General features: G+C 32.7%; 2 protein-coding genes across 2 annotated transcripts; both read right to left on the minus strand.

Annotated features, from left to right (window-relative positions):
* Window positions 1-381: 381 nt before the first annotated feature.
* LOC108733702 (tubulin glycylase 3D-like) lies at window positions 382-10,028 on the minus strand. The gene is made up of 9 exons (XM_018464979.1): window positions 9,832-10,028; window positions 8,953-9,764; window positions 8,402-8,500; window positions 8,249-8,347; window positions 7,559-8,173; window positions 5,038-5,609; window positions 3,562-4,122; window positions 1,925-2,015; window positions 382-1,454 (listed from the first exon to the last, which is right to left on the minus strand). The coding sequence occupies exons 1-9, from the start codon at window positions 9,901-9,903 to the stop codon at window positions 413-415; spliced, it is 3,963 nt and encodes a 1,320-aa protein (XP_018320481.1). The 5' UTR covers window positions 9,904-10,028; the 3' UTR covers window positions 382-412.
* Window positions 10,029-11,098: 1,070 nt separating this feature from the next.
* On the minus strand, window positions 11,099-17,162 carry LOC108733700 (tubulin glycylase 3A-like). Its single transcript, XM_018464978.2, has 8 exons — window positions 16,805-17,162; window positions 14,579-14,995; window positions 12,994-13,512; window positions 12,852-12,942; window positions 12,122-12,336; window positions 11,857-12,066; window positions 11,336-11,787; window positions 11,099-11,273 (listed from the first exon to the last, which is right to left on the minus strand). Exons 1-8 carry the CDS (start codon window positions 17,145-17,147, stop codon window positions 11,238-11,240), a joined length of 2,283 nt encoding a protein of 760 aa, XP_018320480.1. The 5' UTR covers window positions 17,148-17,162; the 3' UTR covers window positions 11,099-11,237.
* Window positions 17,163-17,682: the final 520 nt, after the last annotated feature.

A 17,682-nucleotide genomic window follows, 5' to 3' on the forward strand; every position in this document is an offset into this window, starting at 1 on the left:
GTTTGCAAGTCTCAAGGTAAATTAATTTACCACTGTAAGTATTTGTACAGTTCTACAAGTTAGTCCTAACTTTCATTTTATAATAATTTGGATAATTGTTAATATATTTTTTTTTTAATAAAACTGTCGAAAAACCTAAGACAAACTTTGGTATTCATGTATTAATATGTATAAGATTCTATCCATGAATGGCTTTCTGCAAAATTGTTTTTTCGTTAATAAAAGAAATTATAATCCAATCAAATTAGAGAACAAATGGTCGTTAGCACACTTATGGAAGTTAGGAAGTTATTGAATAAATAGAATACGAAATATAATTTTCATTTCGAATATTCAGTTTAAATTGCATTAAATGACAATTTTGTAGTAGATGTTTCACCTTTTATTGCTAATAATCATACATATATTGCTTCTATTCTAACTTTTCCAGTTGGTGTACAAAACCACTGATCATACTCTTTGCCAGTTCTTTCGTATCGCTGGATGAACTTATTTCCTCCAAATGACTTGGTTCGTCATCGTCTTCATCTATTTCTTCTTCAAATATTTGATGTTGTCCTAAATGCATTCCTCCAGCTAGTTGGCATTTGTGAATATTATTCGTAGAATAAGGAAGCTCTACGTGGTCCAAATTCATTATTACCGTGACGTCTTTTAGGGCGCCTTCTAACGTGTTAGTTTGACTTTGAACCCCTCTGCTAATTCTGTTGTTTATCAGGGAATCGGAACTTAAACCTGTCCTTTTCTCTTTTTCCGTTTTTATCAGACCCAGCAGTCTTCCAAAAGTCTTTTTCATTTCGGACTTTAAAGAAAGGATTGTTAGATCTGTGTCATTGGCATCGTCTTCAGTTTCTTCCCAAGTAAGGGTGAGATAAAGGTGTTCTGGTTTGACGAAGAAATCTTCTGTTAACGATCTAACATGAAATACGAAAGAATCCGGGTCTACCCGTGGCAGTCTTTCTATTTGTTCTTTGTAAAGTAACTCAAAATTACTGGAGTTCGGTTCCTTATTGCGTTCATAGTCTACCATGAGTTTGATCGTGTCTTCAAGAACTTTGGGACATAGTCTTGCTGTAACCGACGTGGAACCATATAAGGCAGGTCTACAGTTAATTTCTAGTAACCACGGTTTAAAATCTTCGGTTATCATAAAATCTGAACCGTACAGTTCGAACGTGTTCTTCCTTCTGTAAATACGATTTTGGTTTGCCAAAATGGCGCAAGTGATGTTTTGCTTCATTCCAGGAAAGATTATTTCGTCGAAAACGTTGGGATGACCTATCAATTCTAGATATTTTTTGAACTGATTTAAATTCCACATGTTACACTTTGGAAGCGCGGGATCTCGATTTGAATTTCTATAACGGGTTTGGATAGAATTATTTGTCAGGTGTATGGATTCATGAAGCTTCCTGATATTGAATGTCTGAGAACTCAATCGAACGTAGCACTCACTAAAAAAATCAAATGTAACTTCACATAATCGTTATGAAATTGCTATTGTTCCCGTAAATATTAAAAAAAAAAGCAAGTTGCATCAACTGCTTCCACCGAGAAAGCAACAGGTACTTATTTCTTTATGTTGCTGATTTCTTTTGAAGTTCATTGCTTACAATAGTTTCATGATGGAGACCGTCATCAGTTAACGAAACATAAAGAAAATTTTTGGGACTTTGTTAAAGATTTTCGAGAACAAACAATAGCAACACAAAAGTTCAACAATGTTTCTTCGGTGGAAACCCAGCCTAATAATGTACGTAATGTGGCAAATTATTTTAAACAAATTGTAAGTGAATTACAATGTGGCTCTATCTATCTATCTAAAGAAACTTTAACTGTGGTTCTATCACAAAAATTGAAAAAAATGTTTAGAGTAATTTCAATTTATCAAATATCAAAAAATATGCTATATATATGTATTTACTTGTATATCCACAGCGTTAAAGGGTTTGTATTGCTGATTAGAAACCATTGTCGAATATCAAATTTGGTATGATGGATTAACAGTGGTCGTTCTGGAAATAGGATTATGGTAAAAGAAAAAGATCGTTAAAAAATTAAATTGTCAACGGGTTACATTTCAAACAAATTCATTGCTTTCATCCAAATCTATTCTTACATATTCTACATATCATTTTTTTCTCTCTTCATCTAATATTTACTCACTCTACTTTCATTTCATACCCTAAATATTGCTATTACGTTCAAATCTTTGTTATATTCACATACTTAAGCTTATTGTCAACCTGCCAAAGATTTCATGCATTCCACAAAACTACATACTTTGGCTTGTCAGTTTTTGTGAAATTTTTGCCCCTTATTATCTTCCATATTCTAATTTCACCTTTTTTCTGCACCCATATCCATCTTCATACATTCATGTAATTACTCCTGATGCTTTAACTACCTACTACCTTCCTTCCTTTCTTTATCGTAGCTATTTTTTATATCAATTTTTAAAATTCCATTTTTTCAATTTTATATCTTATTTAGTTGGTACTCTTTTCCTTGTTTCCTCCACCATCACTCAACATTTTAACTCTCTCCTAATCAGATAATATCTATCCAAATTTAAAGCCTACTTTATGTATTTTTTATGTAAGTTCTCCACTTGTATCTACCTTCTATTAAAAGCTATACTTACAACTATTGCATCAAACATTTTTTTTTCTATTTCAATTGGTTTTATACAATTTTTGCCCCATACTCCCCAATAAAGCATTCAATCAATATAATTAAATGTGTTCTGATTGAGTTATTAAGGATGTTTGGGAGGTAAAATCGGAGACAAGAGTACATAAAATTAGAAATTCGTGATTAATTAGGTTTTGCAGCATATCATGAGGTAAATAAATACTATCTATACTAAAAAAAAGTATACGGTTTGAGAGAAAATTTGGAATTTGACCAAAAACATTGAATAAAATAAGAAATAACGAATAATATGGAAAATTTTTAACTGACTTTTGGCAGTGAATATGCCTTGATTTCAACTTCGAAACAAAAAAATATTTAGTTTCAATCTCTATTAATAATGAGCGTAAAACTTTTTAATATGTTTAAATAATAATTAAAACTTTAAAATTGCATTTATTTCAGACAATTATAAATATTATCATTATATTATCAAGTAAAAACGAGATTTTCAGCTAATTTTTCATTTTTTCCTCGATAACCATTTAGTGAATTTGAATAACCTTACGCTAAAGTGATTCTCCAGAGTTCAAGTTACTTATTATAAAAGTTTGAAATTTCTGGTAGCTTTTTTTCTGTTAATAAAAATAAATTTAATCTGTTCGGTTAACGAATCTCCATAAAATGACGTGTAAAATTACAATTTTTTAAAATTTCAATAACTTTTTAACGGTTTAGTGAATCGATTTGTAATTTTTACAGGAGTTTTAGAATTGAATGAGGAACGTTCTTCCAAATTTTTATTTGTCTCGTAGTATTTTGACATACCTCCCAAACATCCTTAAGCTTCAGAGTTTAAACACTATGATTTTATTATATGTATAGTTGTATCGAATAAAAAATGTAGTTATTGATGCGAAAACTCACCAATATATTTTTGAATAACATATTTTCGTTGCGGATTATTTTTTACGATTGTCAAAATGTACTCTAATGTGCGACATAAATGAATGCCAATTCCTCTGCATCCATTACAAGGCTTTAGGATCCATACGTTCATGGTGTTATCCATTTCCAAGTAAGGAAAATACTTCTTCACTTTGGCAAGTATAATTTTCGACTTCAGAACCATTGATTCCACAGTTTCTATGTTGTTGCTCTTAAAATGTTCTCCGAGGTGTATCAGTGCATAAAAATGTTCGAAAAATTCGTGCCATTCGAAGTCAGATGCTTCGGAAAACCTCATGTCAATGTCCTTGTGCTTAGATATTTTTATGTATCTCTTGCATTCAACCAAAGCAAAGTCGAACATAGTCAAGGGTATTTTTCCGTTGTTAGATATTAATTTAATGACTTTGTCAGTGCTTCTTTCAACAATCCACTTCAAGACCGACATTGCGGCTGTTCTTTTGTAATCATCGAGAAAATCATGCGGATCTCCTGAATGAGCAAAATTGTACGTTCTCGGGTGGTTTAAACATGACACACCTATAAAACAACCCCAAATATCATAATAATGTTCTTTTGCGTTAGATTTCTAATTATGATAGATCCGCAAAACCAAGAATTCCAACTAACGACATAAAAATAAAAACACATTTTAATATTCCTTATGGATGGATGCAAAGTCCAAAAAGTCGTATTTTTGGACTAATTCTATTATTTGACGTTGCATTGTGACCATAGTTCGGAATGTAACTTTTATTTGTATTTTAGGACGCAAGTAAAGAATTAAACTTAGAAACTCGCACTGGCAAGTTGTCAAAGCTTTCTTAATAAAATCCTTTATTTATGATAAATGTAATGGAGTATACATTTTAATATTAGAGTTGGTGGTTATTATTATTTCGAATTTAATTTTCCAATTTTAATTATTAATAGAATAAAATAAAAAGCAGTAATAATTGACCGAAGCAACTGTGGAGCGTTTCTTAATTTATTCTATTAATTTATTTGGTAGTAGTTTAGTGTACCACTAAAAACCAAAACATGACTACAGCAGAAGTCATGTGGCTTTTTCATTTTCAGTTACCTATTTTAATCATCATCATAAGGTTGTCAGTCCTAAGGCTGGTTGGACACGTACCTCCACTCTTTCCTATCCTGAGCTAAACTTCGCATTTCCCTAAAACTAGAACATCCCACATCCTTAACTATTTTCGAACAGTAATCCAATCTAGGTCTACCTCTACCGCTCCTAACTACTGTTTCTGCCTCTAATATGTCTCTGACTAGACCTTCATGCCTGAGAAGGTGTCCTACCAACTTATCTCATCTATTTCTTATTGACTCCCGAGAGAGAGTCCTCTGTTCTCCTATTCTTCCTAATACCTCTTCTATTTTAATAGAACTATTTTTTTAATGGTTTTAATAATATATCGGACTTTGATTTTTATAATTTACCTGGAATTTGATACCAATAAGCTCTCTTAACGGTATCGCAAAGGCCACTTTTGGACGAATAACCAAAACCAGTCCTCAATCTGTTTACGAACGGGAATCTGTTATTGCCTTGTGAACTGTTCTTAAAAATATTATTGGAATAATCCCAAAATAAATCCACTGGATGATTCGCCAACATTCTGGTGATTATAATCCTTTTGGCAAGCCATCCCTGCTCTTTATCTTTCAACAAATCCAAAAGCTCTGCCATACTTGCGGTAAATAGCTTTCGTACCAGACCACTCGAACGAAAAGAAATCTTCATTTTTTCAACCCAACCCCTTTTGATAAGAGCTTTTCTTATGCTATAAAAATTTCCGCCGACTGAAAATATTTTCTTTTGAGCAACTGCTTTATCTACTTCCGCTTTGATTTTTCGTAATTCTTCGGGCATTGCGGTATGTGGTTTTGCTAGCACGTCATTTTGATTTAAGAGCGGTTTTGAAACGGTGCACATATTGTGGTATACCGATTTTGTTCTTTTAGTTGCCAAACCATTTTTCGATCTGTTTGCTTCTAGTCCGAAAACAGGTCTGCAAATATTGTAAACAATTGTAGGGCTTTTACGTTTTAGTGTACAACTTTTATTTTAAACATTGAAAGATAAAGTGGAGTTATTAGAAGGATTTGACTTTGATCTTTGATGTGATTTTATTCTGCGAGATACTTATTCCTAAAATTATTAACAGTGTTCTGAATTGTGAATGTGTAAAGCTCAACTGCATAAAACTATTAATCATCACTATCACTATATATTGTAGTATAAAACAAAGTCACTTTCCGCTGTCTGTCCCTATGCATGCTTAGATCTTTAAAACTACATAACGGATTTTAATGCGTTTTTTTTTTAATAGATAGAGTGATTCAAGAGGAAGGTTTATATGTATAATACATGCATAATATAGTAGAAAAACACTGATAATTTTAGAGGTTTGTAATGTGATGTCGTACATAAACACATTTTTTGCGCTTACATTGCAAACGCTGGCTAAACCCTACGAGATAGATCAAAATAATACACTACAATATTGTACACCTTAAAAAGGTCTACAAAAAAGTCCGGGATGGTATATGTCTATCTCTTAGGGATAACCCACAATAACCATTTTTATCCTTTACTTTTTATGAGAAATAATGACTTATTTACGAAGCGATTCTAAGCAATACAGCATTAATCCTTGTCCAATTAAATACTTTCAAATACATTGTGCATTCAATATAGATCAATATGGCTCTTTACAGCATGTAATTTAAATCAGTATTTTCCAAGATATTAGAGATTTAAAATGCAGGGACATGCGATTGCGGCGGTACCGGCCAGGAGGGCCGGTTTGTATTATCTAATGACAAAAAAGCTGTGAATGTTGTATATAAAGACATTCAGTAGTATATTAAGTATCCAGCATTGCACCCTTGCGAAGCTGGGGCGGGTCGCTAGTATAATATATTTGTTTGTTTTTGTATATAATCTATATAGTCTAGTCGGTAAATAATTTTCCCGACATAAATTTGTTACCGGACGGAAGTTGATCCTTGTTGTAGCCGGGGAAAAGTTAAGCATTCCTATATATTTTTAAACTTCAAAAAGTGTGTGTTAACAAATGGGGGAGGTCCAAAGTTGGCAAAAACCAGGCTTTTAGATCTAGAAGGCAATGCATGCTTTTTAGTAAGATAAGTCTCAAATAAAAATTGTAGAGAAATTAAAAATCTTTAATTTGAGCCGCGGTCCGATTAATTTTGTGAATTAGTCATTGCAGAAATCCCAAAAAAAACGTAAAAAAGTGCAATTTCTTGTAAATTGACTGTTTATTGCAAAAATGACTTTTTTAATGACTTTATCACATTAAAATGTTTTTGAATTTGGAATCGAACTAATTTTTATTGACGTAAATTGGTCAATTTGCTATTAATGAGATATTGTTAATCGTCAACAGACACGAATAATTATTGTCTGATTATTTATTGCTATAAAGAAGGGGGTCATTTTTCTTTATAAACAATTAGAGCTGGAGCGACCCCTACGTAACAACGTAACGTACGAATTTTTAACGGAGGCATATAATAAGGTAGCTTCGAAACAAACATTAACACACACTTTTTCGAAGTTTAAAGATATACAGGAATGCTTAACTTTTCCCCGACTACAACAAGGAACAACTCCCGTCCGCTAACAAATTTATGTGTATGTCGCTCCTTGCTTTGTCGTGGGTGCAAATGGTAACAAAATTGTATTAAAAAATTGGAAATTACTCATAAAAGGAAACAAAAACGTAGCAAAATAAATAAATTCCCCATTTATTCCACTAGTTTTATCATATAGCATTATAAAACCAGAACATAGCCGCTAGAAAAAGTATATAGGTATAAAATGTACCTAATACAAATTATACAGGTCAACAAAAAAAAATTTCTTTGAGTTTTGAATTTTTTGTTAAAAGCCTTTAAAAAACCGTTTACTTCTAATTTAAAATGAATTGAGTACCTTTTGTCAAATTTTAAAACTTGCAGTGCTCTTCGGTCACAGTTTTTGTTTGAAGTTATTGCAGATTTTGCTGGTTTTTTTGGTTCATTTGAAGACTCTGTTGGCTCATTAGAAGGTGATTCATTTGCAGATGTTTCTGGTCCGTTTGCAGATATTGTTGATTCATTTATAGATTTTCTTGGTTCATTTACAGATTTTGTTGGTTCATTTACAGATTTTGTTGGTTCATTTATAGATTTTGTTGGTTCATTTATAGATTTTGTTAGTTCCTTTATAGATTTTGTCGCTTCATTTGTAGATTTTTTTGGTTCTTTTATAGATTTCCCTATTTCGCGTGGTGGTTTTATATCGTCCACATTTGCAATTTTAGAACGAGAGGTTTTGTTTGACTTCTGTACAATTTTGATTTTTTCTTCATCTCCTTCTGTAGGACATAATTTTTTCTTTATGTTTTCAGTTTCTTGCTTATCCTTACATATTTTGACCTTTGAAACATTGTTGTTGTCTTTGCCATTCTTGGCATTTTTATTCTTATGTAATTTATCTTTTATTTTGTCATTTTTATTGTTTGAAAAATTCACAATCCGAATTTCTTCTTCCGTAGCCGTTATTTCGCTGAAATAGGTAGGTATTTATTTTACTTAGATTTAATCATTTTGAATTCTGGATTAAGAAAAGGACATTGATCACCTTTCATTGACTTCTACTCCCTTGTCTTTGTGTTCTTTCAATTCTGTCATAATTATTTTGGAAGTGGTACGTTTCTTTAATGGATTTGATAATTTTGGTCTGAAATGGAATGAATAAAATACTGCGAAATATAACATATACTGTAGCTCTTACTTTACAGTCACTTGAGGCTTCTTCTTGGTAGAGTCATTTTGAGAATTAAAGATGTTTTTCGTTTTTGTAGGTTCATCACTTAACCATTCTGATTTGCAACTAAAATCCAAATATTCTAATAGCTCTTAAATACATTTTGAAAAAAAAAATATGAACGGAAATAATAACAAAAATAAGAAAGGAGATATAAAATTGAGTTTCAGTTAAAATAAAATCATTTTCAAAAATCTAACTATAAATGTGACTATTGCCTTGATCTAATAACCCATTTTAATGTGATTATATGCCATGTTTAAGACCTAGTTATTAGTTTAAATTAGTTAAAATTTATTGTGCATGAACTAGGAAGAACGTACAAGTAATATTAATTATTTTTTTATTGATTGATATTATCTCTTAACTAGCTTTATATCTTTTTTTTATAAGTATTATTTTCAGCTCCTGCCAATAGGGTAAACGTACACTGCACAGTGTTAGAAACTATTGTAAGAAATCTGTTCTATGTCCTGAATTATGAAAATATTTTCTGGAATTCAGAATCTTATGCTTACCTTTGTAGAGATTCATCAGAGTTTGAGCAAGTACATAAGCTTTTATATACAGATAAACTCTTGCTAGTTTTTGTCATTGGAACATTTTTAATGGATTCCTTTTTCCTAATTTCAATTCCAGTTATGGGAGTAAACTGAGGGGGAGACCGAGGGCATTCGTTTAAATGTAACTGTCCTTTTTGTCCTTTGTTTTTCTTTGGATCATTCGCTCCTTTCTTCGAAAGTGAAAACAGTTGCAGTTTATTTTTCGGTTTGACTGCTTGTGTTTCATTTTTTCGTAACTTGTTGTTGTTATTGGGTGATTCACTTCTTTTCATCGTATTTTTGTTTAGTGAATGCTGTGTTTGAGGACTAGGTGTACGTTGTCTAATAGGGGTAAGTTTGCGTGAGGTTGTTTGCAATTTCGGTGATACTGACCTAGCCCTTAACCTTTCTACTGTCCTAGATTTTTGCAAGAGTTCCTTTTCATTATTATTATTATCATCATTACTATAATTATTACTGGACAGTAGAGTATTTTTAAATAATTGCAGCGTTGTGTGTAATGACTTGTCCTTTTTCGCTGAACTTGACTTTTTTATCTTGTTATTTTTATCGGTGTCTTTGCCCGACTTATTTCCACTTCCTGATCGAATAGATCGATTAGATTTATTTTTATTCTTGTTTTTCTTATTGCCTTTCCCATTTTCTGAGGAATGTATTATGAGGCTACAGTGAGGACTTGGTATTTTTTTGGCTTCATCCTTAATTTCACAAAAGTCGTCTACATTCGCTTTTATTGATTTAACAATTTTGAATAATTCTCCTCCAATCTAATGTGTATGTAGAAAGTAATTTATTTATCTATCATATTAACAGTTGAACACTTATAATTATTACCTTTGGAAAGGAAAAATTGCCCTGTTTTTTAGTATTATTTTCTCTCTTTACAGTATTGTATTTGTCGACCATATTTTTGTATTTGGTTTACGAAAGCTAAAAACTTAAATTTGGACCATGATGAAACGAACAACGTGAAATTTTAACGAAAATTTCAGAAAAAATGACAAAAACTGACAAATATTTGACAAAAATTTGTAAATTATTGTATACAGGGTGGTTTGAGATGATGGGATACAATTTCTATAGAAAGTCGGTGTAGTGTTGTCTTTAAAATTCCAATTTGAAAAAACAAGTGATAAGTGTTTATGTAAATGCGTCCATAATAACAAATTTATAGAAACCAGTTATCGTTGCTCGATTATAATTAACTTTTTGGAAACGATAAACTGCGGGTTGGACTAGAACTGAAATTTCATTATTTTCTTAGTTTACAGCAACAGGATTTTTTTATTTCCACCATTTCTTATAAAACAATTTCAAAAGGAGTTTGTGCAATATTGTTGTATTGTGCTCTGGATGTTCTTTTTGACTATGCACGATTTTCATTTTTTTGACTTGGCCTTTTGGCTAGAATAATTTTATATCGGGCTGAAACACATCTATTTTCAATTGCAATTAATAGCACGCTCCTAGAACAAATCAATACGTTGATTCTCATCAAAACAATGAATAGTTTCATTGAATTACAAACGCTGCGAAACAGTTTACAATTTATTTTGAATTCCGCCCCTCGTAATATGACACAAATGGCAAATGGTTACCAGTCGAGTCAGAGCTTTGAAATATAAAATATGAACGCAATAGGCCCGTCTCGTCCCTTGTCCCTTGTCCCTTGCGTGAATTGCGGCCCATAAGATTTTAAAATGCCTCTACCATAGTCGAGTCGCTTTACATCGCCAGGAACTTTAGGATGCCGTTTCGTTATGAATTTGAAGATGTATTTACGTCAAAGACGGAAGAAATTTTGAAGAATCCGTGTACAAAATTTGGACCCGAATTTATAAAAATAAAATCCCAGTTTACTAGATACTTTAGTTGATATTACAAATTAAATTGTAATAATTAAAAACTTGAAATAATTTTTAAAAAAACGTCAAAATTGAGATTATTACAAGTTACCTAATAAAGTCTACGGCAAATACAATCGAAAATTGTAATTTTTACGTTGTTTAGTTTTCTTCGTGTAGGTGTAAGAATTCACAAAAAAAAAATATGTAATGATTTACTACTTTATTGAATTAACAAGTTAATTTTACATAGGAGTTACTTAAAAAAACGGTTTTACCATTAAGACACTGGTAGCATCCCCTTTAACCCCAATGTTACGTTGTTTTGAATAATTCTCGCGGTTAATCAGTCCAAGCAGGTCTCGTTGCAGATATTGAGATTTTGAGGGTAAATCGTTATTTTTTACTGTGACGCCGATGCGACCTTCTTCTCTGTTAAGAAAATCATATTTAATAGGTTTAGTTTTTAAAGGTCGATTTTTTGATATCGCTACCTTGTGCTCTTTACGTTCTTTGGATTTACTTTGCCGTTGTCCTGTCGAATTAGCTCTGGAACTAGGACGCGACTTATTTTCTGGAGTATCAATGGTAACTGGTTTCGCTGGCTTAGAAGACATTGACATGTTAAGCTCTTCAATCAAATCACCGATGACGGGACCCTTGTACATTTTCACAATGTTCACAGCGGGTAAGTTCTTCGGCTTTGAAAGTGTGAATTCCGTGTTTTTTGATTCATTGTCGGGATCCTTTCTCCTTTTTATGTAAGTATTTTGTTCTTCCTTGATTTCTTTGGAGTCCTTATGTTTTAATTTCTTCCTGAATATTCGGTGTCCCCTGACTGATAGATTCATGCCCAAATAAGCGGGCGGTTTTGGGAAATTTTGCCTATATACGAGATCAAATGCTCCAGTGTCAGCACTGGGATTTCTTCTTTTATCAATTATTACTGGAATTAGGAGAAACGAACAGCAAGTTACAAAATGATGTTTTACATGCAAACTAAAATTTTTGTTACCTTTCACCATATCTTCCAGGCATTGTGGACACATTCGTGCGGTGACGCTGGTTGACCAAGACAGATCTGGACTGGAGTTGATTTCAAGAAGCCATGGCGTATAATCTTCACTAATAACGAAATCGGCACCATACAACTCGAACGTGTTAGGTCTTCTGTCCATTGTGTCTTGACAAGCGAGCATCGCTCCAATAATATTCTCTCTCATTCCTAGAAACGCCAATTAATTCTGTAAACTAATAAATGCTAAAATGGGACAATTAACCAGGTAAAATGACCATGTCCCACTTGTCTGGATGGCCGATTTGCTTTAGATATGCTTTGAACGTTTGACAATCCCACATGTTTTCGTCAGGCAAAGCCTTATCTCTTTGATTAACATTTTTGTATTTACACTGCACGGCATGATTTGTCAAATGGAGAGATTCATGAAAATTTTGAAGACTGAAGATTTGAGTGCTGAATCTCAAGTAACTCTCTCTGTAAATAAGGGAGTAAAGTTAGATTTTGAACTATATATATATATATCAGTCTAGCAGAATAAATTGTGAGTTTGCCGATTTTCTGGATGCCTAAGACATGCCACTGATGGTTACATAGGACATCTTTAAGATTCAACACTTGTGGTGAACAGGATAACACTTTAAATTCCCAAGTCCTCCACCTTTCAAGATATTATTAAAATCAATGCCAAAATGAGGGCAAAAAGCACTTTATTGTAATAACCAATAAGGTCGTTATTTTGACTTCGATTTTTTTAATAAGAAATAAATACTTATTTCATTTCTGATGAACCCTGAGGATGACTCATTAAACTAATGACGAAAAAAATAATTTCGTAAATCTTCATCTATATATATATATTTATGNAATATATATATATAAGACGATTCTAGTAAAAAATCACTTAAGAATTAAGTGTACATTTAAGAAAAGAATATAGGATATATTTTATATAGATTCTTCAGCAATTAACAACAACAACATCAACAAACCTGTACATCCAAATAGTTAATGGGTGTGTACCGGTGATCATGAACCATTGTCGTATGTCAAATTTTGTGTCGTATATAAGAAGAGGTTGTTCTGAAAAAAATCATCTGATCTACTGCTAATTTACATAACTATTTAAAATACCTATGTACTTTTGGACAACGTATTTCATCTTCATATTCATTACTTTTGATACATCTTCGAGATGTTTTATAAGTTGAATTCCTCTTCCTCGGCATTTATTTCCGGGTTTAAGAATCCAGATGTTTCGCATTCCGTCAATAACCATTTGTGGCCAATGTCTCTTTACCCCTTTTAGAGCTATTTTGGCTTGAACGTTTAATGAAGCTAGAGGTAAATCTTTTAAGTACTTGAACATTTTATCCGAGTGTATAATGTTGTAAAAGTGCGTTAAAAATTGGTCCCATTCGTTACTCCAAACTACAGCGAAATCTTTATCGATGTCGGCGTGCTCCTGTTTACTTACGAATTCGTTGCATCTTTTGATGGCAAATTCTAAGGCAGTTAACGGCTCTGTACCTTCTGGAGAAGTCACAGTTAGTTCGTCTTGTTTTGTATATCTACTAGTAAACCATTTCAGAAGACTTGTACAGGCAGTGAGTCGAAAGTCATCCACAAAATGACTGTAATGGTCCAAAAATCCTACAAATTAAATCTTATTTGGATTGACTTCCTTCTTATACAACTGCCATTGATATCTTTGTCTTTTGCCTGTCCAACTAATATAGAAATTAGTTACATTGATGGTAGATATATCGGGTGTCCCAAAATTAACGCAAGATTTGAATTAAAACAGTTTTTTCTTTAAATTGTTTTTTTTTTGTTGAAGTTCACAAGATTGGGTTATGCTAATACATACATACTCTTGTCGAAATTTTTTAATGACGATTTTGCATAAATGTGGTTGAATTTAGTTGATGCAGCGTTAAATTTCCTCCTTCATTGCACGCGTGCTTGGGGGCTTCTTGGCATAAGCCATTGACTTCAAATAACCCCGTAAAAAGAAATTCAATGGTGGTGGAGAGGGGCAATTCTTAGCACCGTCTTGTTCAAAACAACATACCGTTCGCAGCAGTATCATTCAATTTGGGCAGAACAAACTATATCATGTTGCGATATCGAGCGCCAGTAATAATAATTGCTTTACCATTTTCATTTCCGAAAATAATAGTCCAGTGATGCCTCTAGCCTTAAATCTGCACCAAACAGTGATACGTTGAGAGTATCTTTCGACAATGCGGGTTCTCTGATTCTCAAATGCGGCAATTGAGATGATTAACAAAGCCATCAATGTGAAAATGTGCTCCATCGATGAAAATGATTTTGTTCAACAAACCCTCTTCTCTGTGCATGATCATTAGGTTTCAGTTCTTGTGTCAATTGAACTTTGTAAACATGAAGACACCGATCTTCAGCAGAGAGCTTCGTGAAATTTGCAATTCTTGTTCACGACGGCGAATTAATGTTCCTACATTTTCATCTTGCGTTAATTTTGGCACACCGGTTAGTAAACACTTTTGAAGAAGGAATGGATTCATAATTTCAAAAAAAAGTTTCATGAGGAAGTACTTACTGGACAAATAATTGGACAAGATGGGAAGAATTTGTGTTAGGTATTAAGAATGCTATGGTAAATTGCACGATAAGGTTATTTTTTTGTAAACGTTCGAATAACATAATGTGATAAGTTTTCCGCTTATTTCAGTACCTAAAGTATAACATCTAGGGAAATTTACATGTGCCACGCCAGGTTCGCTATGCCAATGCATCTCCTGGAGCAGCAAATTAAGACCTTCCTTCGAAGTGAATAAAGAACGTCCAAATCTATTCATTATTTGTTGTGTGTTGATCCGATGGTGAAAGTCGGTCCCATCTCGTCTCATGTTCCAATAAAAATCGACCATATGGTTTTGAAGCATACGGGACATTATTACCCTTTCGCACTTCTTCCGATATGCTTCATCAGATTCCCAGTTTTGTTTTGCAGGAATTATGTTTGTAAAATCTTCTACGGTAGACGGAGGAGCCGGAACGCCACTGGCTCCTTTTGGCGGCGGTTTATTACCTTCAAATTTTTCTATCCATCCTCTTGACAAAAAGGCATTACGTATAGTATTCCACCCTCCTACAAGGCGAGGAACGTAGAAAAATTAATAGGAATGTTAGTGCTGCAATCAGGAAATGGACGGGAAATTTGTTTTTTTTTTAAATTTCAATTTGTTGTGAATTTTAGAAATCGTGATATTGTAAGTAGGTATGAAACATTGCTTAACAAACACGGGCTATTTCAACATATGAGGTCGTGAACTATCGAGCTCCTGTTTGAGAATATTTCATATTAGAGGATAAGCCACATACATATATTTAAAACTTTGTGTCTTCCTAAACTTATCATTTAAGCATCTATACAATACTTTAATTTAGTTTGAAGGTATTTTAGTACTTATTGACTTAGTAAGTTACCATTTCATGCAAGAAAAATTGCCAGTAAAAATTTACATGATGTTATATTTTTCCCTATATGAAAAAATATATTTAAATTACCGGCAAATGTGGCACTACCCTGTGGGTACCGTCGGTGTTAGAAAGAATGGTACATTAAACTTTACAGGAATTTCTAAAATTTTCTTCTGAATGAATTACTTAAGTTCTGGGATTGTTTCGGGTAGGTTGATCTCCCTCATAAAAGTCGCCTAGAATAATTAGTTTTAATTTAGATTTTTTTCTTAAGAAAAAAATTATGATTGTTGAGACAGAAATTCTCGATTTTTGACTGCAAAATTTTTTTTTATTTTCTATTGCACCCAAGCTATCAAACCTCATCCGAAATTTTTGTTACGTACACAAATATGTTCCACAAATTTGTTTAAATTTTTATTATAAGCAGGTAAAGGTTATTGATTGCATTGTAAACCTATATTTCAACCCTCCCCCCCACTGAATTAACACCTGGTTACGGATCTAACCGCACTCTTACACTGCTTAAGATATATTCCCCAAAAGAATCAATCTTTAGTTTCACTGACTTAGATCGTGGTATTTTACGTTGTGTGTCTGTCTCACTGTTAGTTAGTCACGATACTGCCTTGTAGGTATACATTAGTCTAATTTCGGTCTTCCCAAAAATTATAAGTGATTACTACCAACAACTGTACGTGATTTGTGGCATTGGGCGTTGTATGCCTGTCTTTCTGCCGATTAGTCACGGTACTGCTTTGTAGGTACAGATTGATAGCTAATCTCGGTGTTATCAACAATTGTATGTTTTCAAGAATGTATTTATCCTAATTTTAACTAAAACTTTTACTTGACTGAATAATTTTATAAGTAAGAATAAAAAACTATTCCTAGATAGGCAATCGAGGAATAACGTTTTTTTCCAGTGATGCCAAGGGATATTCCCGTTTCGAAAACTGATGCGGCCGGCAACAAAGCATTTATTGAAATATTAGCAGGACAGCTTGTTGGCCTATCTTGCTGAAAATTTCTCATCAATTTGAAATCGGGAAAACTGAAGTGTGAAAATGGTATTAATTAATCGCTTTGTTCCTGGGCCCCATCATTCGGCGGAACGGGGATATCCTTTTGGCTTGCTCTTTCCATTAACAATCTGGAAGGTTTTTTATGGGGACATCTAAAAACAAAACAATCCCAGATCTTATACTTCAAGAATATTTATCAATATGCCGTGAATGGTAAGACACAAATTTTTGGCCTGACTCCAAGATATTTGGCGGATGTAATTTTCAGAAAATACTTTTTTTCGTATACCAAGCCTTGTATATTGCACTTCCTGTTTATATATGATACATTTTTAAATTAATAATTGTTTAAAAATTGATTAACCATTGAAATTTTTCCGTTTCACTGGTTGATATGAATATATGATACGAAATGCAAGACATCCATAGTTTCTTTTTTTGTTAAATAATACCTTTTATAGTGAACGTTTTCCTTTCCTTAATCGCATTCTCTACGTTTTTCCTTAGTTCTGTTAGTTTTTCAGAAGTTATAACCAATTTATTCTTATTCTCTTCCGGTTTTTTGTTTTGCATACATTTGTCGATAATTTCTTGGATTTCTGGTGTTATGGAAAACGGAACGGAAATAATCGGTTTCTCATTGTTTTGATTTTGTTGTTTATCCAGTAAATTTTTGTCGTTCAACGTGGGGGGAACTGCCATGATGTGACATTTCCTATGATAACGAGACACCGCTGTCAATCTGACATTTAGTGTGGTATCGTATCTGGGCAACATGGTTTTTATGTCGCCCATCACTTGCAGTCACCTGTCCTTCAAAATTGGTGAACTTCCTGATGGGGAAATCATTTCTTTGTACAATAAAAACTTCGTCTAATATCCAGCTGTAAATGGAATACATTATTGATCATGAGTTTTAATAAATTCTTTTACCTGTATTTTCTTCTATTAAATCCATTTTTTCTTTACTCAGTAAAAAATTAGATTAAGAACAGTCAAATGCATACAAAGAAAGAAAATAATTTAAATTTTCTTTAAACAACTTTGCCCTGGGTATCTACCAATACTTAGTGAAGATATAATTTATAAATACAGTGTAAACTCTATATAACGACACTTAACGGACTGAACATTTTTCGGCGTTATAAAGAGTGGTCGTTAAATGGAGAGAAATAAAAGATATTATTTTACTATTCTATAATAATATGCATTTACCAATATAGTACACATTTTGCACACGAACATTATTATTCATACATTGCGTATAGCCTGTTATCTTCGTCTGATGTTTTTTGCTGCTCCAATATTTTAATTGTATTTTGTTACGTAT

The sequence above is a fragment of the Agrilus planipennis genome, unplaced genomic scaffold, assembly GCF_000699045.2.
Source record: "Agrilus planipennis isolate EAB-ADULT unplaced genomic scaffold, Apla_2.0 scaffold78, whole genome shotgun sequence".
Classification (NCBI taxonomy): domain Eukaryota; kingdom Metazoa; phylum Arthropoda; class Insecta; order Coleoptera; family Buprestidae; genus Agrilus; species Agrilus planipennis.

Excerpts from the sequence above, each read along its gene's own strand:
- LOC108733702 (XM_018464979.1), bottom strand. The coding sequence starts at position 9,903 with ATGGTCGACAAATACAATACTGTAAAGAGAGAAAATAATACTAAAAAA. Across the intron at positions 8,501-8,952 it reads TCTGATGAATCTCTACAAAG|TTGCAAATCAGAATGGTTAA; the intron begins GTAAGCATAAGA and ends TTTGGATTTTAG. Across the intron at positions 8,174-8,248 it reads GGAGTAGAAGTCAATGAAAG|CGAAATAACGGCTACGGAAG; the intron begins GTGATCAATGTC and ends TACCTATTTCAG.
- LOC108733700 (XM_018464978.2), bottom strand. The coding sequence starts at position 17,147 with ATGGGCGACATAAAAACCATGTTGCCCAGATACGATACCACACTAAAT. Across the intron at positions 14,996-16,804 it reads GAAAACGTTCACTATAAAAG|GAGGGTGGAATACTATACGT; the intron begins GTATTATTTAAC and ends CTCGCCTTGTAG. Across the intron at positions 12,067-12,121 it reads GGACATGGTCATTTTACCTG|GAATGAGAGAGAATATTATT; the intron begins GTTAATTGTCCC and ends TGGCGTTTCTAG.